The 27,172-nt window shown below is 38.7% G+C and overlaps 2 protein-coding genes across 3 annotated transcripts in view; one reads left to right on the top strand and one right to left on the bottom strand.

Moving 5' to 3' along the window:
- Window positions 1-1,068: 1,068 nt before the first annotated feature.
- On the bottom strand, window positions 1,069-14,002 carry EIF2S2 (eukaryotic translation initiation factor 2 subunit beta). Of its 2 annotated transcripts, none has more exons than XM_026697635.2 (9): window positions 13,815-14,002; window positions 9,861-10,041; window positions 8,815-8,918; window positions 8,343-8,475; window positions 7,242-7,342; window positions 6,709-6,857; window positions 4,613-4,669; window positions 2,576-2,661; window positions 1,069-1,523 (listed from the first exon to the last, which is right to left on the bottom strand). In XM_026697635.2, the coding sequence occupies exons 1-9, from the start codon at window positions 13,827-13,829 to the stop codon at window positions 1,348-1,350; spliced, it is 1,002 nt and encodes a 333-aa protein (XP_026553420.1). In that variant the 5' UTR covers window positions 13,830-14,002; the 3' UTR covers window positions 1,069-1,347. The 2 variants fall into 2 exon arrangements, with proteins under 2 accessions (XP_026553420.1, XP_087785273.1); XM_087929147.1 differs by lacking the exon at window positions 13,815-14,002 and adding an exon at window positions 11,645-11,829.
- Window positions 14,003-14,084: 82 nt separating this feature from the next.
- ASIP (agouti signaling protein) overlaps window positions 14,085-27,172 on the top strand; it is a 67,008-nt gene continuing 53,920 nt past the window's right edge. Inside the window, exon 1 of the mRNA XM_087929158.1 lies at window positions 14,085-14,174. The gene's annotated coding sequence lies outside the window, so the exon portion shown is untranslated. The remainder of the gene's footprint in view (window positions 14,175-27,172) is intronic.

The raw sequence follows: 27,172 nt of genomic DNA, 5'->3' as shown, positions 1-27,172 counted from the left end.
CCATTTCAATTCCAATTTATTCAATGCAGACTCGTGGTTGTATGAGCCCTTTTGTTTACATCACTCACCAATAACTGATGTCACCATCAAATCTGAACCCACGCTGTTCAGCATCAGCTCCAATAAAGATTATCTTTATAATATTCAATTGCAAAAGATGTCCACTTATTTCTATTCCCACGTCCTTGGTCAAAAATCCCAAATGCTAAGGCCACAGGTCCTCTTAGTCCATGGGACTTAGTTCATGATTTCTGTACTAATTTATCCAAAGCCTCTTTTGAAAGATCCCAGTGAATATAACCTTCTTACACAACTATGCTTTAAGGCATGAAAAAAACTGATGTGCTACTGCATTAAGATCACCAAGCTTTCTGACAGCTTGGTTTCTGGGTCAGTCGTGAAATTGGTGAACTCTGATAGGAAGAATGTACACTGGGTATCCTTTCCAAAAACTGAAAGTACAGTGCTTTGGGAGTGGGGGAGGAATGTAAGATTATTTAAGTTTTAATAGCTGCGCTTTTTCTAACTTTGTGTTTTCATTTAAATGGGTGATACATACATAATTCATTTTTACAATTTCAAGATTTAACTTTCTTAGTACAGTACTGAAAGCTAGCATTACAAAAACTCTAGATTATGGCAATGATAATGTGCAATTACACTGCAATGTTTTCCCAAAATTACATGCATTAATATGGCATCTTGATATGGTATATTTTAATAATTTTTATTAGACCATCCTAATGCACAAAGTGAACACCAAAATGCAAAAGAAAGCTGGCTAGACAGCTAACCTAAACCCAATTAATACCAATCTCACATTTATCTGTAGGATTTGTCCCTTGTAACCAGATGATGAAATTCTTATATGCTTGGAGATATTCAACTGGGAGAACCTATTTGTGATTTAATATTTTATGATATGTTCCATTACATTAATTCAACTATGCCCATTTGCTTTTACAATACACTTAATTAGGACAACAAATGTTTTTATAACACAATTGGCCATGACGCTTGCATGTACTCATACTATTGTTAACAGAGAAACTAAAAAATTCAAATGAGTCACTGTTATAATAACTTTAATTTCTCTTGCATTTTACAGAATTCTATGAACAGATTAAAAAGCACCTCCTTTCTCATCACTTGACAGTTGGTAAAATATTCAGTTAGCAAATGCCAACAGCTTGAGGATCTGATCTTGCAAGAATTTCACAGACCAACCCAAAGCAAAGCAGCTTTTACTATCTTGTTTTTAATACATCGTAAATCCATTCAGGTTGTAAGCCTGTCCAGCCATTTGCACCCAGATCATTTCGCAAAAATTCAGTGTCAACCAGCCAACTAGTTAGCTTTGGCACGGAGCTGCGCTCTCTTGCCTGTGACAGCCTGGAAACCAGTTTTAATGCTGGCAACAGAGCAGCGCGAATGGCAAGTCTCACACTGCAAAAAATATAATCTGGTGTCCTTCTGCAAGATTGTGTCTGGTGACCGACACGTATGACAGGTGACATATTCCTCTGTGGGAACAATTAAATAAGTTATATTAGCAATAAGAAATTATAAACAAATAGTAAACACATTTTTATCCATTATGCACATCATTTAAATGATCAGGTAGAGTAATTTTCAAAACCAACTGCAAACTTACTAGACTATAAAACATAAAATTAGTAAACACAGTATTGATCTTTTTCATTGCAACGTAACTGCCCTTAAGCATATTTTTTTTCTGCCCTTTTATTGCATGCACTTATATATCACACAAAAGTAGTAGAATGTCTTGCAAACAGCTTACAACATGAGAGAACTGACTTTTGGCTTTGGCAGATACAAAAGTCACAACCTTTTTTCAATCTAGCACAGAATTGTGAAACAAACATTAATATGGTTCACTGTTAACACCTATCTGTTCAGGTTAAAATCTAACCATTCTAATTAGCTTTCTTCACTACTTACTAAGTTTATATCACTGGTCCATACTGTACAAAATAAGCATTATTAATGATCAGCAACATTTGCCAGACTTCCTTTTCAGTATACCATTATTCAATCTTCTGCATTGGAAATGTCTGAGATCTTTTAACAGTGTACCTCTATAATCTTTTAATATGCAACTGACAATAGAACATGGAAATAACCACATAGTGTTTATACTGTTCAATAGAATTCAACTGGTACCTCATTTGTTTCCATACGGTAACAATACATTTTGTAACATCATGGAAACAAAAAATACTATTACATCAACTAAAACCAGAATGAATAATTCTTTAGTATATAACCAAAAGACCAAGGATTTACATTTTCCCATACAAACATGACTATTCAAATATAGCACTGTTATAATTGTGCTATTTGCTTTCACCTCATCAAAGATATAGTGATTCCTCAAAATGACACTTCTTACTGTAGCATTTTTTCCTTTTTGACGACCAGTAAAAATATGGTAGTCTCAGAAGATTTTAATGAAATTACAGGATGGCAATTTTAGCACTACTAATAGTTAGGTAAGAAGCAAGATTAAAACTACATGAAGCAGCATAAATCTGCAATAATAGAATACACTTACTAATATATCTTCTCAAGACATTTTCTATCTGTTTTTGTTGGAATCTTCCTTTGATTACAAGTTGGTTGTTGCCATCTATTGAACCACTGAATAAAATAAAAGATATTAAAATTAGAATTGCATATTTTCAATGACATAGAGGCTTCAAGGCTTCCAAAAATGCTCAGCATGCTATAAGCAAATCTTTGTTCAAAGGCCCTCCATTTACTGCAATCTTTTATCAGACAGTGAAGCTAAACACATTCCTAAGGGTTGGTGGTGCTATATCCAAAATAGGGCTACACAAAAATAGAATGCCCGTTTAGTGTAATGATTAAAGTCACAAATCAGAAATTGGAAAACTATGAGTTCCAGTCCTGCCTTAGGCATGAGCTAGTTGGATGACACTGAGCCGGTCATTCTCTTATAGCCCTAGGAGCAGGAAATGACGATGTTGCTACAAAAACTGCAAGGATTTGCCCAGGAGTCAAGACGGACTCAACAGCATGCACACACAAATGTTAATATCCTTGGCATACCCCGTAGCTTTTGTGGAAATACAACAACTATTTTCTTTTAAATGCTTATGGCGGGCTATGTTCTAAAACAGCTAAAAGAAAATTCTATAGACATGTGTTGCCTTCTAGGGAAAAACACAACAGAAAAAACAGTATACTGAGGAGAGCATAAATGATAGAAATGGAACAGAGTAATAAAAAGAGAATAAATACAACATCTATGTATCCTTCTTATCCCCACATTGCAGCTGAGCCAAACAAGTGGCCATTGAAGACAGAATGGCAATCAGTAGTGCTAGCAGAATATTGCTGGCTGATAACTGATAAATGTGTACAAAAGTTTTGAAGGTTAGAAGTGGTATTCAAGTTAATCTGGGTTCCTGATCAGATAGATTCTATATCTTGTAAGTTAAAGTAAAGATAGTTTTCCTTTAAAGTTTTTCCTCAGGCCACTTCACAAGGAATTGTTATATTTTTCAAAAGTTTGAATACTTATTACAAACTGTATGTGTATCAGTACTGTGTATTGAAATATTTTGCATACGTAGAAAGATATGTGTCTTTATTATTTTGAACTTCTCAATCACAGACTCCCCATTATATATAGATACCAAGGAAAAACTGTAATAATAAAAGGTCAGCCTCTACTTGACCACAACTAATCCCATACTGCAAAAAAGAGCTTGAAATAATAAATCCGTCAACTAAGTAATAAACAGGAAGCTCTAGGAAGATGTTGTCTATGCCAGACTCACTCAGCAAAAGTGGACATTTAGAGCAAAGAGTGGGAACCAAAACTTTCATTTTGTGAGAAAAGCCTATAGCAGGAATTGTATTTTTATATGCAATCACTTTATGTGATGAATCTTAACTGCACAAACAAAGGTAACAGATTATCTGGTGAAGTGTTCCCCTCTCTGATGAAATTTGACTATTTCAGCTTTTAAATATGTATTAGCGATATTCCAAGAATCAGTCAAGGAGGGGTGGGGAACTCTAATGTGCAAATAGCTGTATGAAGGGAAGCTGGTGAAAAAATCCATCTCCTTACGTTTAAATTTTAAAAAAGCACAGCATATCAAAAATAGATATTTCTAATATAAAGACTTCCTTTAGATTTCCACCCTTGAAGATTTGGTGCAGCCATTCTGAAGGTCTTCCCAGGTTTCTGTATGTACATATGTATGTGGAAAAGAAAAGAACTTCTTGTAAAGAATTCATCAAAGCAGAAGCACCAAATCTTTACCAAGGCATAGCTGCTTTCACAAGTGCCACTTGGCTGAAACAAAAGTTCCATCTGAATTATCTGCACAGCTTTATTAAAAATATAAAACCTACAAGTTGTGCATTAAATTCTATAACATTAAGTAATCATTGAAGCACAAGTTACTTAAACCAATTTTTAAAATGGCTTACATCAACACTGTTGTTTTTGAAGCTGAAGAGATATCATAATCTCTGTACAGAGGCTACTATCAAAAATTCAGAAACATTCATGACGAATAAATATCACAGAAAAAACTAAGTTTGAAGAACTTACCTTGTACCCAATTCTGCCAGCAAAAAAGCCAGGAGATGTTTAGGTTGACGATGTAATCTAAAAGTATGAAAGTTTATCTAGTTACCAAAAAACAAGTACTTCGAATACATACATCTCTTTTATTATCATAGTGTAGCATGTGGCATCTGCAATGCCAATACAAATAGTTGACACTTATTTTTTTTTAAAAAAGCTAATGTCTTTGTAGAATATTTGAAGAAGATAAAATAGGAGTCAGTGAAAAGGAACTAAAGGTAGCTTAGGCCATCCCCAAGATAATAACCTCAAGGATAACATAATATTAAATTTGTTTATGAACTCTGAAACAGCAAAATGACATTTATCTAATATCAGATATGGCAATGCGCCGTAAGTTACAATAGCACGTTTTGTTTATCTAAAGAAAACTGTTTGCAGTGAAGTTTCACATGTATGAGATCAAGACTTTCAGTAAATGATTTTCACAATGAGTCAGAACTGAACTATCTGGAGCTTCACATCTTTGAAATGTCATCTCAAGAAACTAGGTACAGTTTACAAATTATGATGAATAGATTTCTTTCTCAGAATAAGCCAAAACCAAACCAAACACCTTATGCCACTACTATTATGGGTATTCTAAAAAAAACATCCAGCTATTGTACAGATAGCCCTCATGGCCACTGTTGTCAGAAATTGTGATGGCCATTAAGGACATGATTGCCTCACTTAGAACCCTTCACCCCTGCTCTGTCTAATGCAATTGTTAAATGAATGCACGCATCATTAAACAGAGGGTACAGGAAGCCCTGGGAGGCCTAGTACAGTTCATGTCCCAGGCCTCTCAAGATTTCCCCTCATTCCAAGGTAACCCATGTTCCACTTTCCATCCCTTGGGCCTACTTCACACACTACCAGGTCTCACACCCTCCTCCTCCTCACCTCATGTCACCCATTTAGCACATATCTTTCAAAGGTTTCTGGGGCTCAGATTAAAAAACCAAAGCAATTCGCTCTGTCTCTGGGTTACATGACATGATCCTGGAAGCAGCCATTTTTCTGAGTAGCCACAATTCAACATGACCATTTGGAAAATGGCAACTGCTCCCGGGATCATGCCACGTAAGCAGCAACTTGCCATGCTTTTCCTAACCCAAACTCCACAGCATGGATATACAGAACATGGCAAAATACTACCGAGCTCACATTAGGGAAGCATAGCAAACCACTTTGTTACTGACCACAATTCAATGTGGAAAATGCCTCTTTCAGGATCGTGCCACATGGCCCAGCAGCAGGGTGGTCTATTGTCTTTCCTTAATCAAGCTCCAGAGATCTTTGAAAACTAAGGAAGGTGTGCAGCCCAATGGTATGGGAGGCCTGTGGAGACCAGTGGGGGAATGGGGAACACTGCAGCATCTCAGCACTGAATCGTAAGAGTGAGTGACTGCAGAGGTGCTGCAGCTGCCACAACTTTGGAATGAGGTTGTAAGTAGCTTTTGTTAATCCATCTTAAGTCAAGGACTACTTGTATAAAAATATTTTGTTCGACATTACAATCTGTACATATAAAGAAATTTATTTCAAAGTATAACCCCATGCCCTTATGTACTTTGCTGAATTCACTATTCAAGCATTTAACTATTTGTATGTAAGCTAACCTCAATTCCAATATCTCATTATATCTTGACTTTCCCAAGCTTTACATGTTCAGTCTAGAGTTCTGAAGAAAAACTTTTAAGGATGCAGCTGAGAAATCAATATTTCCTGCTGGCTATTGTTTCATATTAATTATATTTCCTCTTAATTAATCATTATTTTGGTGGTTCTAAAACACTTCCAGATACTAGCTCAACCTCACTAGGAATTTTTCTAGCACAAATGAACAGGAATTTCACAAAAACCATATTCATTACTTGGCTAAAAGAATTCCCAGTTGATCACTGAATGAATCCTGTACACTTGCAACAGTCATTTCAGAATAAGATATCTGCACTTGCAGATGAATTAACTGTCTTGTCTATGTAACCTCACAGTTCATAACTGAACAATAGTGATAACACAATTCCTTGACTTTTACTAATTCCTCTCCCAAACTGCAGTGTAAAAAAACTTACAGTTTACAGATATCTGTGAAGTTAACAAATGATGTTTTCTTTGTTCCTACTCTTACAACCTGGGGAGGTTTCATAACAAATTTTCTTTTTTCACCAGCTACCATATCAGGATTTTTTTCCCTCATGATGTTAAATACACGATTCAGCAACTGCAAGTATAAAGAAAAGAATATAAAAAATTAATTAATAGTGATTAATATAAATTGATACTAGTACATATTCGTGTCTTAATTTATTTACCTGGGGGGGGGTGGAAAGCATAGAATTTTCTCTGAATTCGAAACGTCAGCATAGTAAGTTTTTTAAAAAAATCTCCTTCTCTAAAAGTATTTTATTTATTTAAAATATGCATGTTCTACTCATAATTCCTTAATCCTGAAGTAGAATAAACAATTCAATCTAAGATAACAAAGCTGTATTTCTCTTCAGTTTAGTATAAATCCAAAGCAATATTTAAACTCAATTTATATTATGCTCCCCAGATTATAAAAAACCAATAGATGAATTAGTTAAAAGGTATGGAAAGTATTTACCTCATCATATGTGTAATCCCTTTCCGAGCCTGCCCATGCAGGTCCTAACTGAGAGCTAAAAGAGATTCCATCATCTTTTTTGCTGTCATCATCTTCCAATGCTGCAAAATTAAACATTATTTCATACTTTATCTATTTCCATTCCACAATGTGCACAGCATATTTTTATGTGACGCAAACACGTATATTTTTCAGCCAGAACCTCTTACATTAGACCCTTTGCTAAATGAGGAGATACTGAGGGGAAAGGGAAAGCTAATCCAAATAGTATTAAGAATAAGGTGAGACATAGCTTTGGAAAGGCAAATTTATCTTTCCTCTCTTTACGCAGAAGTGGAAGTTCAGTAGTGCTAGAAGTTTCCAAAAAAGTTCCAATAGAAAATATCATTATCCCATATCGAATGAAATTTAATACCTGTCTGGGTTTAAGAATGTACTTTTGTTTCTTATTTAGTTTTGTGATGCCCATGATGTCTGAATGACTACACAGGCATCAAATCTGAGCTTTCCAAAGACAATATAAGTTTATTAGAACTATAACACTAATGGTTAATAACATATATTGGGCTGAATTACAATGCTTTTTAATGTGTTTTTGAAAATGTAAAACCATAAATCACAGATTTATTGGAATACCCATACTGAATTATGTTACTCTAAAACTATCCCCACACCTTTCAAATACTTTGAAGTATTATCTTGGATTCTGAAAAGGCAAATGAAAGAGACATGAAGATCTGGGACAAAGAGAACAAGGAGTGAAAATGGCTGCATAGCTAGAGGTTAGAAAGCATAAGAGCCTCATTGAAGCACTCAGTTATTGGACTCACAACTTCTCCTTTGCCCTCTGAAATTAAATTGCTATGGCTTATGGCAATGTAGAAGACACTGTGGTACCCTGTACAATAACATCAATTGAAGATGGCCAATGTATTGGACCAAAATTTTCTCTACATCTGCAGCATTTGACAGAATGCTAATAGCTACAATAGCTCGCCTTCCAACCTGGTTATAAAATTAAAATATAGTTACACTTTTTGTATCAACCTTCAGTGTTACCAACTTTGACCAACAGCAACAGATATCACCAAAAAAGGTTACCTTCTTCTTTATCTAATACTTCATCCTCATCTGTAAACTTTGCCGTCTTTCTTTTCTTCTTCTTTCCTAACATGATATCAAGGTCATCTTCTGGTTCTACTGTTTCTTGCACATCACCCTCAATTTTTAGGTCCTTGAGAACAATTGGGGGTAGGGAAGGAGAAAAAGATTAATAATAATGATACAAGCAGTAGATATAAAATAATGTACAGTAATTTAAAATATGCACCTCTGTTGATCATGACAATAATCAACTAATTCAGAGGTCACCTATGAAGCAAAAGTCTAGGGGATGTACTAGAATGTTTTTAATATAATTTGGAGTTTTTTACTGATAATATACAGTAGCAAGTTTCTTCCTCTTTTAAGCTGAGAGCACAATATAGACAGCTATTTGGAGGTGGGGGGAAACCTAAATCTTAAGTTAGTTAAATGAAGAAACAAACATGCCTTTAACCCTGTGTTAACTTACCTTCAGTCCCTCTTCAGCTTCATCAATATCAAATATCTTTTTTGTTTTTTTCTTCTTTTTCTTCTGATTAAAGAAGGTTAAGTCATCTAAATCATTTGATGCATCTGAAATGGAAAGGCAGCACTTTACTGACATCCAGATTACCTTATGATTTGAGTATGGAAGAAACATGCCTGAATATATTTATCAAGAAATTTAAGCAAGCTTGTGACAATAAAGTCAGACAACTTCAATAATAGAACACATTAAGAAAAATTAAATTAGACTATTTCAATAATGTATAAAATATTGATTTCAACTTTTATACATTATATCTGGATCTCTATAACTCAGGATGTAATAACTGAGAAACAATTTATAAGAATACAAAATCCTTGACAACATTTACTTCAATGCCTTATTGGCCTTAACAGTAATAAGTCAGAAAAACATAATTATTTTAAAGCCAGACAATAAAATAAAGATAATTTATTTTTATTAAATGTATATGCCACCCATCTTGATAGCTAAAGCTACTTCAACTTAATTTCTCATGAAATTTTATCATGAAATACAGAAATGTAAATAAGAGTCCAATTCTAAAATATTAAAAGTTAGATGATTCATACTAATGAACCAGGAACACAGCTGGCAATCTGTATTAATATTTATATTCAGAAAACAAAGCAAACCATTAAACTACGGCTTTATGAAATAGGTGTGTTTCAGCCTGTATATTTTGGAGTTTGAAGTTTGGAGACATACAATGGAAACATACAATGCAATAGCGTTTTTTAATGACCTTCCATCCTCTCCATGAAAGTCAAACCAGCAACACAAAGTTCTCTTATTCATTTCTATCTTCCATTAATAGTGGTACGAGAGCAACATATTCACAGCCAGCCAGTAAATGAAGCCTGAATACATTTTCCAAGCATTTTATTAAGCATTCTGCTGCTTAACATATGGACTTCTCTGGAAAGCTTTTAAAAAGCACAAATTAAATGTCACAGAAAAATAAAAAAGAAACAGAAAACACGATTTCTGGTAGATATATAATAGCTTACCTTTCTTTCTGCTGTCCTCTTCGTCAGCTTCTATATCTTTGTCTTCTGCTGGTTCTGGCTCTACTTCTTTTGTTTCTAATAGCTGTGTCTCCTCTGTTTGTGCATCACCACCTTCTTCATCAAGCATAAACGGCTTCTTTTTCTTCTTCTTCTTCTTGCTCATAGTAGGGTCGAAGATCATCTGCAAGAAACATCAGTATTTTCTTAACACAAATTCGCAACGTAATACAAAAACATTGCCCAAAAATGTAAGTATACATATAAATATAAACATTAAATTATTATTCAAACACAACATAAATAGAAAGCTTATAAAATAAGATATCTACTATGCTGTACAGAGTACATTAGGAAATAACTGAAAACTTAATATGGAAAAAATAGAAAACTTTTCATAATTCAAACAGTGAAATAATCTACACAACCCAACACACCAAGATTGGTTTCCCAGCAATTTAAAGATCTACTAGTTTTAACAATTGTTAATAATATCACCAAAACATATTTAGCTTTTTTTAAGGCACCCATTACGAAGTTCCAGAAGGAATAGCAACATCTGGTATTCAAGTATTAGGTAGGAATTTATTACATTAATCTGAAAATAAACACACCTTCATCTCAATTATCAAACTGTTCATTATATAACCACAAAACTACTGTAGTTTTGAATCCTGTAAAACAAGAAGTTGATACTACAGACTTCTCTCACCAAACTCATTCTGGATAGTCTTCCAAAAATTCAGATCAAATGTTGAAGGCAATCCAAGACCTGTATATTCTAGCTGAACACTGCAAACCAGTGTTTACTTTCCAGTAAATTACACTGAATGAAGTGTGATTTTTTGCTAGAAAGCATATATTTCTGCCAAACCTATCTAGATCAATTTTTCACACACCTATACAGAAAAGTTCTGTTTATGTATTTCATAAACTATTATAAGCTTAATTATAGTACTCTACATCTTAGAGTAATCCTATAATGGAATCACACCACACTAACTGGTTATACTGGACTTTTTAAAAATATTTCCTTAAAAGACATATACAAACATACATATTAATTTATATTTAAAGACAAGAAACTCTAAGTCTTTGAATGCATTTAATATTAGAAACTAGCTATAATATTTTTTGTAGAGAACAGAAACCAAAAATTGTATCTCAAATATCATCAACTTAAAGTTCATTAAATTAGTTCTTTCCATTTTAATTGTCCACTTAATGCAGAGATAGGAACTTGTCCAAAATCAAATGGCATAAATGTAATATTGAGAGAATCTTTCTGCATCTCTCAAAATGTCGGCTACGTTGATACAGCTTAGCACAAAATAAGTTTTTCTCAAAAAGGAAACTGGTGTCTAGCACTTTCTTGTATTCCATACTCTTTTTGGTTTTTAAAAATAAAACAATCTGTTAAAAGGTAGGTAGGTGATTACCCTGGTTAACATCAAGTATCCATAGGCAACAGAATGAGCATCCATGATCTAATGTCTCTTTAATATCTATGTTAAAGTATTACTGTTAAAATATCTGAAGTTCTAAAGAGATATGTCTGTATTTTTTTACCACACAGATTAAACCTATCCTAATGATATCAATAGTGGTCAAGATAGGAGAACAAATACCCAATGAGCCAATCAATAAATTGAGCTTCTAGGACTGTAGACAAGGAGAAATTCTTCACATGTCCCAATGTTGTTTCAATTGGTAAACTTTTTAAAGCAAATGGGGCATGAAGACTAAAGGTGGGAGGAGAAAAGACAAAATACCCACACATTACTTACATTCGGCTGGTATAACACAACCCCATTTTCATCTAATGTAAAGTATTTTGCTGTAACCAAGATGAAATTAAATTTCTTTTAGCTGGAGAGAAATTATTAAGCTGTATGAGACCAATCTTTAGTACAAGTATTATACCTAGGAAATCAATTTTATAGGTTTTGGACTTATGATCCATATGCCATCAAGCAGCTGTAAACAATAAAAGAAAAAACCATGAGGTGTCTATTCCTGAATTCATATTTCAAAAAGATTAAGTTCATCATTATATGGAATACAGATCTACACTGACATGCTGGCAGAAACCGTATTATTAAATGACTTAAAAATTAAACTAATACATTAATAGCCATCTTAACTGCACCAGTAAAACTGACATTTTATTATTAAATCATTTATTTCATGAAGAACAGAAAAGTTCTAAATATCTGGAAATCTACCTTGTTTTTCATCCTTCTGTAGGCAGTGCTTCATAATTATTCCTTAAAAAACCTACTTTACATTTGTTTTCCAAGTATTGCATTAAAATCTTTTTTAAGTATTTCTGCTAAAAAGAAGGACCTAAAAATGAATCATTCCACCAACCAAACTGAATCAAAAACCAATCATACATGATTTAAATAAATCACTGGACTACAACTGGGAGCTGACAATATGAACTGACAGTTCAATAATAGCTTACTCTAGGGGTTTGAATTTTTATCTAATCAAACTTGCTTAGGCAAAGCAACTGCTAAATCTCACTCTTGCTTTATGGGCATGCTTTCAGTGAAAAGTAGCAGTAGCAAAGTTTGTGACTTGAAAATTAAATTTTAATTATCAAAAGTAGTGTACTTATTTCTTGCCAAATCCAAATCTGAAATGAAATTATTAGTTCAATTCATAGCAAACCATACCAGGTTATCATTTTATGGAGTAGCAGTATCAAGTTTGACACCACCAGCTTTATAAATAATGTAGAGGTCTATTCAAATCGGTCTTATAGTCTAATTTATTACAAACTCATATTCTATATCGCCCAGAACTTCTCAAGGACTGAAAGATAAAACTATTTTCCTTCTGCAAAACTAGTCTCTCCACTTAAGGATTGAAAACACATTTCCAAAAACAGGAAGAAATTGATTCACATACTGCTTAACAGGAACAGTTTAAAGGATCATGACAAAGGCTTCAAAATTCTTTTTAATTTTAAAATGAGGCATTTTTGCTTTAAACAGGAAAGATAAGCAAAAGCTTTCCCTAGTTTTTGCTCAGGTATCAATAAATCTTTAGGAATCATAGGGTCTGAATAACAGGATTGCAGTGAAATAATGGGATTATTCTGCCCATGAAAAGTTCTAGGGAGTTCAAGATTGTTTTATTATTAACTTAAATTTATTGGCACCCAACTCCAATGGAGCCACAACTTCTCCTGGATATATTTACGCGAGGTTTCTGATGTTCGTTCTAGAGATTTGAAAACTTACTATTAACAGTTTACTTTGGAAAGAAACCCCAGAGTGATGGCAAGCACAGGTATATAAGTCTTCTAACTGAATCTGAAAGCAGTGCTTCATTTATTACAAATTTGAATAGACTCCAAATCGGGCTGCTAGAGCAGCAACCTAATAGGGATCCTTCCAAGACCGGCACCCCAAACCGAAGGTTTTCCGAGCCACGCCATTCACAAAAATCAACATTTCATCAGGCGCTTATAGTAGGGAAGACCATTCCGCTCCTCCATTCCAAGCACATTAGACGCAACCATGTCTGTCTCATTGTTGCTCATGTCTTTTTAAAACAGCGGTTTTTAAAAATATGTGTATATGTGTGTGTGAAACGTTCCTGCTTTCTCAAATAAACTGCAGTGGGGTGGAGGTGGCATTAACTCAGTTTGACCTAAGGCGGGAAAGGGGGTTAAAGGATGGCTTCCTTATTTCACCGGGGGGGAGGGGGGAGAAGAGCGACCAAGGACAAAGGAGAAGTTTCCTCAAGCTACTCAGGCAAAAAATAAGCCTGGCTCCTAAACGTATCACACCGACTGGGAGAAGGGAGCTGGCTTTGCTCAGGGAAGCTAATTCAACCGGGCTCTGATCAGGGTGCGGGCAGGCCTCAGGCCCAGCTCCTCACATGGCGGCGGCCACAGCCCTAGCCTCACGCCGCCCCAGGCCTGGGCACCTCTCTTGTCCTCACCTCGTCTCCCGACATGGCGACGGATCTCCCTGACCGTCAAAGCAGAAACTCAGAAGCGCCCGTCTCGGGTGGGGGGAGAAGAAAGAAAAAAAACCGCACAACGCTGTCCAGGAAGTCAATCGCTCAGTCCGTCTTGCTCGCCTCGCCGCCGCGCTCAGCTCTTGCATCAGCAGTAGCAGCAGCAGCAGGAGGAGGAGACAGAAAACAGCACGTTTGTCCCGGATGGGAGCATGCGTCGCAGCCCTTCTTCAAGGTTCTCGGGAACTGTAGTCTCACTTCTGCGCAAGCGCAACAGCGACGGAGCCGGGTGAAATCCTGACCAAAGCATGTGCAAGTTTTGCGGATGGGGAATGCGAACTGGTGAGATCACGGGAGGGACGGGCTTGCTTGAGCACGTGCACCCACACACCAGTGGCTCCAGTGATTGGTGGAGTTCCTGATCCTTTACAGTTGCGCTTTTTATGCAAGGCTCTTTTTCAGAGAAGGCAGGAGAACAGGGGCTCTGCGAAAGCGGGCGTATGCTTTTGTTCCGTCCCTTTGGGGAGAAAAATGCGCGACTTTTAATAAATCTACAGCTTTCTTCCTATTATTAAATATGAGATTGCATTCATACTTCTGGGAGTGTTTTAAAAGCTTGAAATCCAATAGGAATATTTGGCTACACTCCCTCCTTAAAATAATAAAATTCCCTTCTGAATAGGGCTATGCCTCTGGTGATTATGTCTACGTTGGTTTCTTTTTCTTTTTTCTATATTTTATTTTAATCGACATGAAAACTAACAATTATAATATTTAGAATAAAAGAAGAAAGCCAAAAGTGCAAAAAGAAAGGAAAGAATATAAAGAAGTAACTTCTAGTTTTCTTTACAGCAGTTAAAAGTATAAATTTATCTCTAGTTTGTAAGATAATATCCATTTTTTGTATATATTTTTTCAATCATCAAAACCGTGGTTTATAATTTCATTTTTTCTTATTCATGCAAAAAGTTTGTAGGGTGATCTCCTGCACACACTGTAACAGATTGATTTCCATGGCCACCTTTCTTCTATTTGCAGGGGGGTGGGATTTGGGCAAGTACTAGGCAATATTTTTTTTTAATTTCCCACTTCAGTCTGTAGTTTCCAGATTATTGGAAGTTCTTCAATCTGAATAATATGATTTTTTTTACACATGCATGCCACTTAATTCCCAGCAACTCCGAATGCTGATCAAATCTAGTCTGTGAGCTTTTCAATGTAAAGCAGAGTTTGCTGGCTGTAGCTTAAAGCAAAACCTCCTTTGAATCAAGCTCAACTTCTGGGACACATCCACAGAGTTTTCTTAAGTAGGTGCTGCCCTTTGCTGAGACGCTACTTGCTGTAGCCTTTCATTAAATACTTTTCAGCCTTAGTACATCAAGCTTGTTCAAATCCTAGTTAAAACTTAGCTTAAAGAATGGCTGGCTTGGGTGCTGCAGTGCATGCCCTACAGTTATAAATGGTAGTAAAATCACATGTAATTAATTATACTAAACGCCTTTCATTTCTTAAAAAAATCCAAATTAGATGGGGGGATGTGGGCCAAACGACCCAAAAAGTTGTGGTCAATCAATTCAATTACTGGATCAAGCATATATAGTACGATATTGCATATTTTCCCTTTCTTTCCCACTCAACACTTGATGCTGCCATCAACTCCCTTTTTTCCCCTTTCAATACTTGATGCCTCCAGGAAAAAAAAGTACTGAAGTAAAAAAAAATGCCTTTTAATGTAAATAATTATAATTTAGATGGATGAACAATATGAGAACTTCCTTCTTTAAAGTATAGTTGGCAAGTCACCCAGCTCTCAGTCTTACACAATAACAGTGACAGGCTCAGTTTTCACTTCAAGATCTTACCTCCTGCTGTAAGCCCTGTGTGTAAAACAGCTGATGCGTGGCAATCGGCTGTGCCGCGCGAAGCAACTGAGGTTGAAAAGCAGGAAATAAAGGTTATAGAGCCAGGGTGGGCGGGAGGGCCCAGCAGCTGATCATTGGAGGGAACCGTTCAGTCACAGCCGAATCAGGCCGAACCAGTAGAATACCACCACTGTCGCATATGCTCTGTTCCATAAGGAAAACGGGCAGCCGCATTGTTCATAAAGGTAAAAGAGATCCAAACTATGGTTTTGTTTCAACTAAACAGAAAATTACTAAAGTATTCAATAGATGTGTAGGAAAATATTTGTGATGCAGAGAGAGGAAAGGGGTTGGATTTGGCTTTTAGGACTTGTTTACCAGCCTGTTTGACGAAATTTGACTCATTAATTGATTCCATCCTTTTAGGGCTAGGTTCACCCATTGTGCTAAATCAAAACCAAATAATCCAATTATCCCCTACATAAAATATGAACCCAATCTTTAATATGAATAACTATATACATTTAGAAATTTCTCTTGTGAAATGGAACTAACAACTACAAAATCTTTATTTGCCAAACCAAATCTGATTCAATACAACCTTTACAAACAAAAATCTAATTCATTATTCATTGCTTCCTTTAGCTACTGCTTTGGGGGGCTTTTACAAATCTGAAATTCTGAACATTAAGTTGAATGCAAATCTATCTTCCATAATCAATTATCCAAATTTGAGTTCCTTTTATTCTACTTAGTAGTTACTTTAGTCTCATGTTGTATCTATATGCATGGCTGAGGAATTCTGGAAGTTGAGGTTCACACATTTTAAAGTTTCTAAGATTGGAAAACACTGTACCAAAGGAGATACCTTTTCTCTATTGCAGGGTAAGGAAATTCATGGTCTGCCAAAAGTAACTGAACTATACCTCTCAGCTGTCTGAAACCTCTGAACATTTATTTATTTATGATATATATGGCCACCCCTCTAAGACAGTTTACAAAGGTTAAAACAGAGAAAACTCACACATAATACATATTGGTAGTTGAACAACATCTGAACAGCTACTGATCCTGTAGGGAGATTGTTTTAGAGCGGCGGAATAACCTGAGGCAAACTCGGAGCGAACTTCAGCTGTTACTTTACAGCTCCCTTTTATAACCAGCTGTCAAATGGCATAAGCCAATAGGAGCGGTCCATGTTCCCGCTGGAAACACAGACCGGAGTGAAGACTTTGGCTTAGTCTCTCCTGAACGCCACACTCCTTTACCCCAGAAAGGAGCATGCGTAGTCCTTTAGATAACTCGGGCGCTTGCGCAGGCGTCCAGATCTTCTAAGTCCTGGTGAAGCTGCTGCTGGAAGGAACTTCTCTGCTTGCTGGGCAACTTCTGGTGCCGATGAAGCTGGCGTCTCAGCTTCAGGCGTTTCCAGGCGAGGGACCCATGGCTGTTCAGGTAGGCTTGCGTTCTTGTCGGATCCGAGGGAAGTTTCTTTGGGCGGTTTGTCTGTTGCAGGAACATCTTGAGGGCCATCTGCAAATGCACTCCAACGCCTTCTAAGCTGGTCGATATGGCGGCGCCAGATGCTCCCGACTTGCAGTAGGACCCTGTAAGAATTAGGACCAGTTACTGCCACAATTTGCCCAGGCATCCACAAAGGGTGTCCCGCATAGTTCCGGGCATAACCTGGTCATTCTCAGTGAATTCTCCTGGTGGCTCCATCCCAGCTCCAACTGCATGCCAAATCCCAGCCACCACCCCAAGGTGGCCTAATGTGTTTGGGTTAATTGATTAATTGAGTTAATGATCTAAAGTGGTTTTTATTTTGGTCTAGAGAGAAGATGAGTTTAAAAAGAAAGAGCTACTCTGTGGAATTCAAGAAAGCAATTGTGGAGGATTCTCGTGGTAAGAATCTGACCGCTTTCTGCAAAGAGAATATGTTGCATCTCCATATGGTCCAAAAATGGAGAGCTGAATATGATAACCTCAGTCAACAGGTGCAGAAGGGAAATGCCAAGAAGCACAGGTGTGGATCAGGTCGGCATCCATTATATCCTGAACTTGAAGACACCATCTCTCAATGGATTGCTGACAGGAGAGCAAAGGCTTTTGTTGTAAGGGCTGATATTCAAGCATTTGCCCTTGCAATGGCACCACAGTTTGAAATTACCCAAGGAGAATTCAAAGCCTCTCATCGCTGGCTGGATGGCTTCCTTCAGCGATATGAATTGTCTCTGAGGAGATCCACCTCGCTCTTCAAGCTAGAAGATGCTGAGATTGTCAAACAGGCACTTGCTTTTAAATCATTTGTTGATGCCATTGATTTCTCCAAATATAATGTCTCCCACATGATTGCAATGGATGAGACTGCAGTTTTTGGGGACCAAGCGGCTCAAACAACAATTGATAAGAGGGGTGCCTCATCAATTTACATTCCATCAACTGGATACAAAAGTGCACGTATTACGTGCATCTTGGCCATTCGCCTGGGTGGGACAAAAGTAGCACCTCTTGTCATTGCCAAGGGCAAAAAAGAAAAAATTGAACGTGTTTCAGGGATTTATGTGCTTGAAACGGAAAAGGCTTGGTGCACACAGGGTGTTATAAGGAAGTGGATCGAGTTAATACGGCCACTTGTTGTGTGAGGTGGCCAAAGAGGCATGGTAATATGGGATGCAGCCAGCACTTCACCGTGCCAAAGACATGAAGCGTTTCCTTGCACAAAGAAGAGTGGATCAAATAATGATCCCAGCAGGAATGACAGGACATCTCCAAACCCTGGACATTGCAGTAAACAAACCATTCAAGGACAATCTGCAGGTACAAATCAATGACTATATTGAGAATCACATAGAGAGAAACCAATGAGGAAACTTTGTGAAGCCTAGCCTGGCAGAGGTTGTGAGTTGGGTGAAGAAGGCGTGGGATACCATCACTGACACCTGTGTTGCCAATGCACTACGAGCAGGATACATGGACAAGAGATACTCCTTTAAGGAGACCTCTATTGCTAAACATCAGCGATTGGGACCAATTCTTTTACAGGCAATGGAATCACAAGAGATGCCAGGAGGAAATCAGGCTATGGAGTGTTATGACGATGTTCCAGAAGAAGATGACATAACTGTTTTTGAATAAATTGTTCCTACATATGTTTGCATAAATTGTTCCCGTGTTTGAATAAATTGTTCCTGTATTTGAATAAATGGCTTGGTTTATTTATTTTTATTAAAATGGTGGATTTTAAATAAATTGGGGTGTTGCTTTGTGGTTCCACTGGGGGTGGTGGCTGGGATTTGGCATGCAGTTGGTAACTTACAAAAGGATTGTTTATCATTAAGATCTGCTTTGTGATCAAAGGCAACATGAAATGAGGGCAGGGAGGGAAGAAGTAGCAGCTTGTGCTTAACCGAGTTTCTGAACCTGAAGGTACCTGCTCTTCCGCCACCTCTCTCTTTTTACCTGGGGGGGGGGGTTTGTCCCAAGACCCTTTGAGTTTATTCATTCATTTACGTTTCCCCAAGGGGCTGTTTTGTGGGGGGGAGTGTTTCTCCTCTGCAATGCAGCCAGCATCTCTCCCGGGCCCAGCAAGACGCCCTCCTCCCCACTGGAGGGAGGTGGGGATTCGGGGAAGTGTCCTGTTAATCATTAAAGCAATCTGAAAGACCACCCTTTGGGGCCCCCAGGATGATCTTCATGCAGCTCAGGCAAAAAACCCAGGAGCCCCTCCACTCTGCTCCCTCCCTGCCCACCCCAGTGCTGCTCTGCTCAAGTCAGAGATGGGGGGGTGGGGGGGAGGAAACAAGCCTTGGATTCCCAGAGCACACCTGGGAGGGGCCTTGTTTAGGATGGAAACTAAACAGGGTTGGAGCTGGGATGGAGTCGCCAGGAGAGGATTTCCAAGGCTCCAAAGAGTGGGAGAGAAGACAAAAGCTTCTTTAGCAACCTTCCTGCAACCCAAATGGTTGCAGTGGGAAATCAAGGGGGCGGGATAGGGCTATCTGAGGGGGCGAAGAAGAGCGGCTGGCTCAGGAAGCAGAAATGCAGCGGGAAACTTGGGGTCCTCTGATATTTATTCTGACAACAGCATATGTACATTGCATTGAGCTTGCAGTTGCATTAAGCTTGCAGTTGCATTGAGTTTGCAGTTGGGAACCTGATGCATAGGCATGCCTCGCCCTGAAGCAGCTGGGGACTGTGTCCTCAAGGGAGCTTTCGATGGGCAGATAGAACCGGCCTCGCAGCGAGGGGAGTGTGTGTGTGCGCTCGCCCCAGGCCGCTTCTACCGGCTGATCGAAGTGGCTGTTGAGCACACTTGGGGAGCTTCCCTGGCGGAAAAGAGTCTGATCTAAAGGCAAGGGGACAGGGGCAGCCACGCCTCGCCCGAAGCAGCTGGGGACTGTGTCCTCAAGGGAGCTTTCGATGGGCAGATAGAAGCGGCCTCGTGGCGAGGGGAGTGTGTGTGTGTGCTCGCCCCAGGCCACTTCTACCAGCCGATCGAAGTGGCTGTTGAGCGCACTTGGGGAGCTTCCCTCGCTGAAAAGAGTCTGCCCTAAAGGCGAGGGGACAGGGGCAGGCTCGCCTCGCCTGAAGCAGCTGGGGACTATGTCCTCAAGGGAGCTTTCGATCGGCAGATAAAAGCGGCCTCACGGAGAGATATGTGCACATGGACCGCTCTTGGTGGGGGAGGAAATTAAGTCACCCCCGAAAAGAGGGCCTAGCCGTTTTTTCAGGGGTAAAAAAAAATAAGGCCCGGCCTTATTATGTGAGAAACACGGTAATAAGTTCAATATATAAGGTAGTGTGGGAAGGAGAGTTCTTAGTTTTCTTGGTGTTTGTTATCTTTTTTTTCTTTTCTTTTGGTTTCCATTATTTTCCATTATTTTTCTTTACATTTAAGGATTGTTTTGTTTAATTGTGTTTTTTAGTATGTTTTGGTTAATATTTCACATTTCAGCGGGAAAAAATACAATCTTCATCTGGTTTGGAATCTATCAAAGCAGTTTATTGCTTTTAATAGGACTGCTTCCATTATGGCTATGTCTCAGTTTAGCCCATCCTTAGTAGATTATTGTGTGTGGGAAGCCCCACCTCCTAGGAAAATAAAATATTTTGGGAAATATTTAAAAGGCAGAATAAAATATTTCCCCTAAAGCAGAAATAAAAAAATCTTAAGGGAGACAGAAATCAGCTCCAGTTTCTCTGTCCCAAACAGAAACTGAGGAGCCCAGCTTTTAGAAATGCTAAAACCTAAGAGGTCTGTAGGGGGTGTGCATAAGCGCACCAGCTTGCCTACCGTCACTGTCCTATTGTTTCTTTTATATATATTTTTTATTTTTCTTATATGTATCCATGTATTCATAACTATGTTTTTACTTATAGCTATTATCTTGTAAGCTATTGACAAATAAAAATAAATAAATAAATAAAATGCAGATTTGGTAATCCATTCAGAAAAACTCGGTCAAGACAGAAACTCAGATAAGCAACAAACAAAAGGTTGGGAAAATTAGCTCAGAAAAACACCTAGGATTTGCATCTCCTCTTTTGCATATAGAGCTAGCTATGACCCCTACATAACCCCTACATGACCCATAGGTATCTGATAATAGTCAATAGAATATTAAAGGTCATGTTCTTGCACAGGATCAGGAAACTCAAATACAAAGCCCAGAGAAGGTATAAAGAACCCACCCACTCTCAACTCCATTTTGTCAGCTGCCCAGAATCACATATGGTTGGTGGTTCTGCTTCATCAATAAACCTCTCTTTCCAATCAGCCTCCATGTTGTTTCCAGCATCTTTCTCCCAGCTTGGAACTGAACCAGATATTTCTTCCAGCATGTGGACATCTATATACTCTTTCCTTCACTTTACATCTCCAATCTACTCTTTATAATGTTATTATTAATTTATAATATTATTATATAGTATCATATCGCTTACTATAACATGCAGGATAGTGCATGTGTTATTGCAATGCAAGTTCTGTCCCTTGTGTATATACATCGATGTCACATGCATGTTCAAAGGGATGAGAGTTCCAAAACAAGACTACATTTGCCATTTTGCCCATATTCAGTCTCTCCCGTCCCTCCTCTCTCTCTCTCTCTCTCTCTCTCTCTCTCTCTCACACACACACACACACACACACACACACACACACACACAGAGTGTAGACACTGCTGCTTCTTATATTAATATTTGGCTTCTTCATTGGCAGCTTTATAATGCCATACATTTTTAGCTCTTGCTGAAGCTGCTACTAATATGCTCTGAGGTAAGCGCAGATGAACATTTATAAGGAGAATCTAAAAAAAATTATTAATAAATGAAACCTCATGTGAAACCAGTTTGAATAGTTTTAAATTCGGGGGAGTTTATTCCTTCTGGAAAAAATATTCCATATTTGGGGAGAAGTTAATTCTTGTTAGTATTACCAGATGTTTAGCACATATGACAAAACTGGAATATGACATTTTGGGAACCTACATCAGCTTTGGATAAAGACTGCAACAACAATATTTTCCATCAATGGATTTAATTTTTCTGACATCCAACTATCCATATTTTTTTTATTTGTGGTGGTCCTCCACTGATTTAACAAATGGGCAGCTCTCAAGTTCTTTCAGTGTCTCTAGGGGAAAAAACCAAAATATTTGTTTGGAAAAAAAAAAAAGTACAGCAAATTGCCAGGAGTCACAAGAAATCCAGATGATTCTCAAGGATGTCTCTCATGAATTCTCATGAAGAATTCAGATGACACTATCACCCTTTAGTAATTAATTTTTTTAATATTTTGTATCTACTTTTCATTTTTTTCCTTATTGTTTTTTGACTGTTTGATTAATGAAAGGGATCCAAACCAAAAAAGAAAAAAAAACCTTGAAAGTTTGAAACACAAGTCCTATATACAGTAATGATATATAGAAAATCTAATTCTAATCCTCATTCCTACAACCTAATATTGTCCTAATATTGTCAGTTTAATCAATGGTAGTTAGCAAAATTGTACATCTGTTTACCAAAAAGACAAAATACATCCTAAAACTATTTTTAATCATTTAATCTTTTGGGGAGACAAATATTCCAGTTTTTTTTTAATTCTTTATTGGCCAAGTATGATTGGACACACAAAGAATTTGTCTTGGTGCAAATGCTCTCAGTATACATAAAAGAAAAGATACATTAATCAAAAGTCAAGAATCATAAGGTACAACACTTTATGATAGTCATAGGGTACAATAAGCAATCAAATCATATTAGGAAACAGTCAATATAGATCATAAGGATACAAACGACAAAGTTACAGTCATACAGTCACAAGTGGGAGGGGATGGGTGATAAGGAGTGATGAGAAGGTTAATAGTAATAGTGCAGACTTTGTAAATATTTTGACAGTGTTGAGGGAATTATTTGTTTAGCAGAGTGATGGTGTTTGGGGAAAAACTGTTCTTGTGTCTAGTTGTTCTGGTGTGCAGTGCTCTGTAGAAGGGGTCGCCAACCTTTTGAACCTCAGGGACCACCAAACTCATAATTTTAGATCCCAGGGACCACTAACCGGTTCGGTGGGCATGTCCTAATTTGTAGGTGTGGCTTGGTGGTCATGTGATTGGCTAGGCATGGCTTGTATGTAAATATTATAAATATTTATATAAATATTGATTTTTTTATAAAAAAACAGCAACTTTTACCCAAAATCAGGCAAAGCAGGCAGATTGAGTTGCCCGCAGAATCATTCAGTGATCTATCTATCTGCCAGCTGCTAGCTCAGTCTCTCAAATTTTCTTGCCGTGAGTCTGCACTGAATTTTGCTTGCAAGCAAACCTTCAGTCCTAAGGGAGGTTCGGCTGTGCTGAGCCAAAGATCTAAAGATTAGCTAGAAAGCAAGAAATCCAACCATTTCCTGCTTCCTAACTAATCCTAACTAAATCTCCTGGCACAGCAGAACACTTGATGGTCAGAAAAAGGAAAAATAGCAATTTAGCAGGCAAGTTTACCGGGTAAGGAGTGAGTGGGTGGGGAGGGTTCCCACAGGCCATGTGGGCGGCACAGCCTTATGTTTTTGCGCAGCATGGATTAATTGCTTTGTGGGGTTGATCTGGGGGTGAGATTTCTCTGCAGCTCACCAAAATTTTCTCACCACTGCTTTAAAAAATGCTCTGCTGATGAGGAAAAGATGATGTGTCTTCCCGACCAGGAGCCATAAAGACTGAGGAGTCTTCTTAGGAAAAAGCTGGAGATGAGCATTTCTCTAGAAGCAGAAACAACTAAAGAGGAGTTGTTAAAGCTCGCATCCCTGTCCAAAAAGCCAAGAGAATGAAGACTACTTAAGCTTCCAAAGTTGAGACACACTAAGCAGAAGAGCCTAATTGCTGATAAGAGCAGGACTGCTCAGCTCATTAATCAACCACATCTGGGAAGATGCCCAGCTCAGCAGACATAGCAGACTCACTTTTTATTTTCATGACTGATTGGACCTAAAATCCTTACTCTATGCTTTGTGATACTTCTCTATCACCCTGAACTTTGGATCATTCTCTGCTTCTTCACTCTGAACTTGATAACTGATTACAGAGATAGCTCAACCACAGTACAGAACATGTAAGTTGTTTACCTTCTTCAAACTCCTTATTTTTTTCTGGGTGGCCAACTCTCTGCCAGAGGAATTGTAATTGTAGCAGCTTTAAAAGAGGTGTTTATCCAGGTGATGCAGGTAGCGAGGGTCTTTGCCACAATCCACTTGCTTCTCTGCCAACATGTATTTTGGGTGAACCAGTTGGCCAGAAATCTTTGACTGAGAGTGCCAAAAGGAGGTGGCTGGGTGGTGCATTATTTAGCCTTCCAATATGATAAGTCTCATGCATTTCCTCTGCATCTATACACTAAGCGTGTTTCTGCGCAGCCTGGATTAATTGCTTTGTGGGGCTGCTCTGGGAGTGAGATTTCTCTGTGGCCCACCAAAATTTTCTCACGGCCCACTGGTTGGCGACTGCTATTCTAGACCACTCGTGTCAAACTCACCATGTTATGTAGCCATCACATTATGTTTCACAACATTTTTCCCATTCGTGCACCTGGGGTAGGCGTGGCCAGGACATGATGCATCTAGCCTGCAGGCTGCCAGTTTGACACCCTTGCTCTAGACCGATGATGTTCTGGGCTATTTTGTAATTTTAAAAAATACACAAACATTTCCAAAAATTTTCAGAGATGGTCAATTATAAATCACTTTCTACTTTCATAGTTGTATATATTGATTAAGAAAATAGTACCTTCGCAGTTGGACTCACCCTAGAAATAAAGAATTATTTTTATTTATTTCAGGCTAGTTTAAAAGTTAAAGTCTCTCCATTTTCAAGATGAATCACATTTGTCTGAGATCTGACAAAATATGATTCTGGTTTCTACCTTCTTGACCTCTCAGCAATTTCAGTACAACCAACATGGCTTCCCTCTGGAAAAAACTTGAAACAATGGGAATAGGAAGCATTACTAGGTATTAGATGGTGTCATTTAGAAATAGTTATTCCTCAAAATGAGAGTATGGCAAGATGTTCTTCAGGTTTCTATTCTGTCTCCAGAAATTTTTGTTATACATTGGGGATAATCATCATTAACAAAAAGAATAAGCAATAATTTGAGTGGGAGATAAACTAAGGAAAGGGAAGAGACATAAGAAAGAGGAGGAGGAAGAAAGAGGAAGAGGAAAGGAAATGGGGATTGCTGACTATTGCTGTTGGCTTTTTCCTGACTGCTGATGATAATCACCTGTTGTAATTCTGATTGCCCATTGGATTTGTCTGTAGCATTGCTTGCCACCCATTTTAGGCCCATATAAAGAAGCCAGTTCCCAGAAAGCTAGCATATAGGAGTTTGGCTGGGAAACTTGCCAATTGCAAAGAACACTTTCTCCTTGGATGTTCGTCAGAGGGGGCTGAATAATACAGATCTTATGAACTCGTGGGGATATATTGTGTTTATTTTCATTCTGAAAACAATACGAACTATACATGCTGCAAATGCAAGCCAAATGTTCTCCAGGAAGAGATGAAGAACCAGAAGCAAAATTGCTGTCAGCCCCAAACTTAGCAATCAAGGTAGGTTATTTCCTGAGTGCAAAGCAGGAGACACTTAATAAAGAAATCTCCAACCGAAAATAAGACTGGGAAATAGAGGAATGTGACATAAAGTCTTACTGTTGCCAAGAAGCATCTTACATTCTTGAACTCTATAATAGAGTATAGGGTCTCATGCTGATATTGGTTTGCTGAGCCTTTAGACAGAAAACAGCTAGCACAGATCTCGGGGACCAAGGAAGAGGACTCTGCAAAAAATAAGAATTTCTGCTACAAAGAGGAGGAGGAGGAGACAACATGCAGTGAGTAAAGAGAGACTAAAGCAGCAATATTCAGACCAGACAAAACCAAAAGAAGTATGCTACCTGTTAAGTTTGAGCAATGAGAGGCTGAACCAGAGCATGAGTGCAACAATACTTTATTATAACAATAAAGGGCTGACCGTGCTTACCACGCCTGGAACTGGCTCGCAGCAATCAGCGACTGGTTGGACCCCGCAGCCTGCTTTTATAGCTGGCTGCTGGGGAGAACCAGCCAATGAGGAAAGGGGGAAGAACGCCCACTCAAAGTGAGTGAACCTGAGTGAGGACTCCTAGAGTTCTCAGGACATAACACCCCTTCCCCCCAGATGCGAACATGCATAGTCTTTGAGGTAGGCAGGAGGTTTATGTTGGCGCCCGGAACGGCGTAGCTCTGGAACATCGTCTGTCCGTCCGGGGTCTACCTGGGAAGGCAGAGTCGGCAAAGTGTCACCAGTGGGCCCCTCGGTTTGGGCCTGTCCAGGGCTCGTAGGGTTGATCACTGGGGATGTGCTCTCGAAGGCTGGATCGGGCTGGCCAACTGTCTGGGCGCCGCTGTCTGTGTTCGGGCTTTCGGAACCAGCTGTAGGTGTGAACTGATCGCCGGGCGTGATGTGGATGTGAGGCTGAAGATGAAGCCTCCCCTCGTCTAGTGCCTCTGGGTCCCTGCTGGCGATGGTGCTGAGGCATCTGCGCAGTTGGTCTATGTGCCTTCTCCAGACGCGGCCATCCTCCAGTCTGACCCGATACGACCGCGGCCCGGTGATGGCTACGATCTCGCCCGGAATCCACAGGGGGTCTCCCGCGAAGTTCCTCGCGAAAACTGGCTCCTGTAAGATAAAATGTCTAACCCCCGATGAGGAAGCGAGGGGAGAGTCAGGGCAGTATTGTGGGTGTAGTCTGTCCAATACAGTCCTCAGACGCCTGCCCATCAGGAGCTCAGCTGGGGACTTATTGGTGACTGAACAAGGAGTTGAGTGCTGGCTCATCAGGAACCGCGAGAGTTTGTGGTGCCAGTCATCCTTGTTGAACCTTGCCAGGGCTTCCTTAGTGGTCCTGACGGCCCTTTCAGCCAACCCGTTACTGGCAGGGTGAAATGGGGC

Source organism: Pseudonaja textilis, chromosome 3 (genome assembly GCF_049901715.1).
Source record: "Pseudonaja textilis isolate UNSWEBS1 chromosome 3, rPseTex1.2, whole genome shotgun sequence".
Lineage (NCBI taxonomy): Eukaryota > Metazoa > Chordata > Lepidosauria > Squamata > Elapidae > Pseudonaja > Pseudonaja textilis.
The sequence above is the reverse complement of the archived record's forward strand: the minus strand, read 5'-3'. Positions and strand labels throughout refer to the sequence as shown.

Bases quoted from the DNA above. Each gene is read 5' to 3' on its own strand.
- EIF2S2 (XM_026697635.2), bottom strand. The intron at 8,476-8,814 runs GTAAGTTAACAC...ATTGTTCTCAAG, and splicing joins AAGCTGAAGAGGGACTGAAG to GACCTAAAAATTGAGGGTGA. The intron at 2,662-4,612 runs GTAAGTTCTTCA...TATTTTATTCAG, and splicing joins CTGGCAGAATTGGGTACAAG to TGGTTCAATAGATGGCAACA.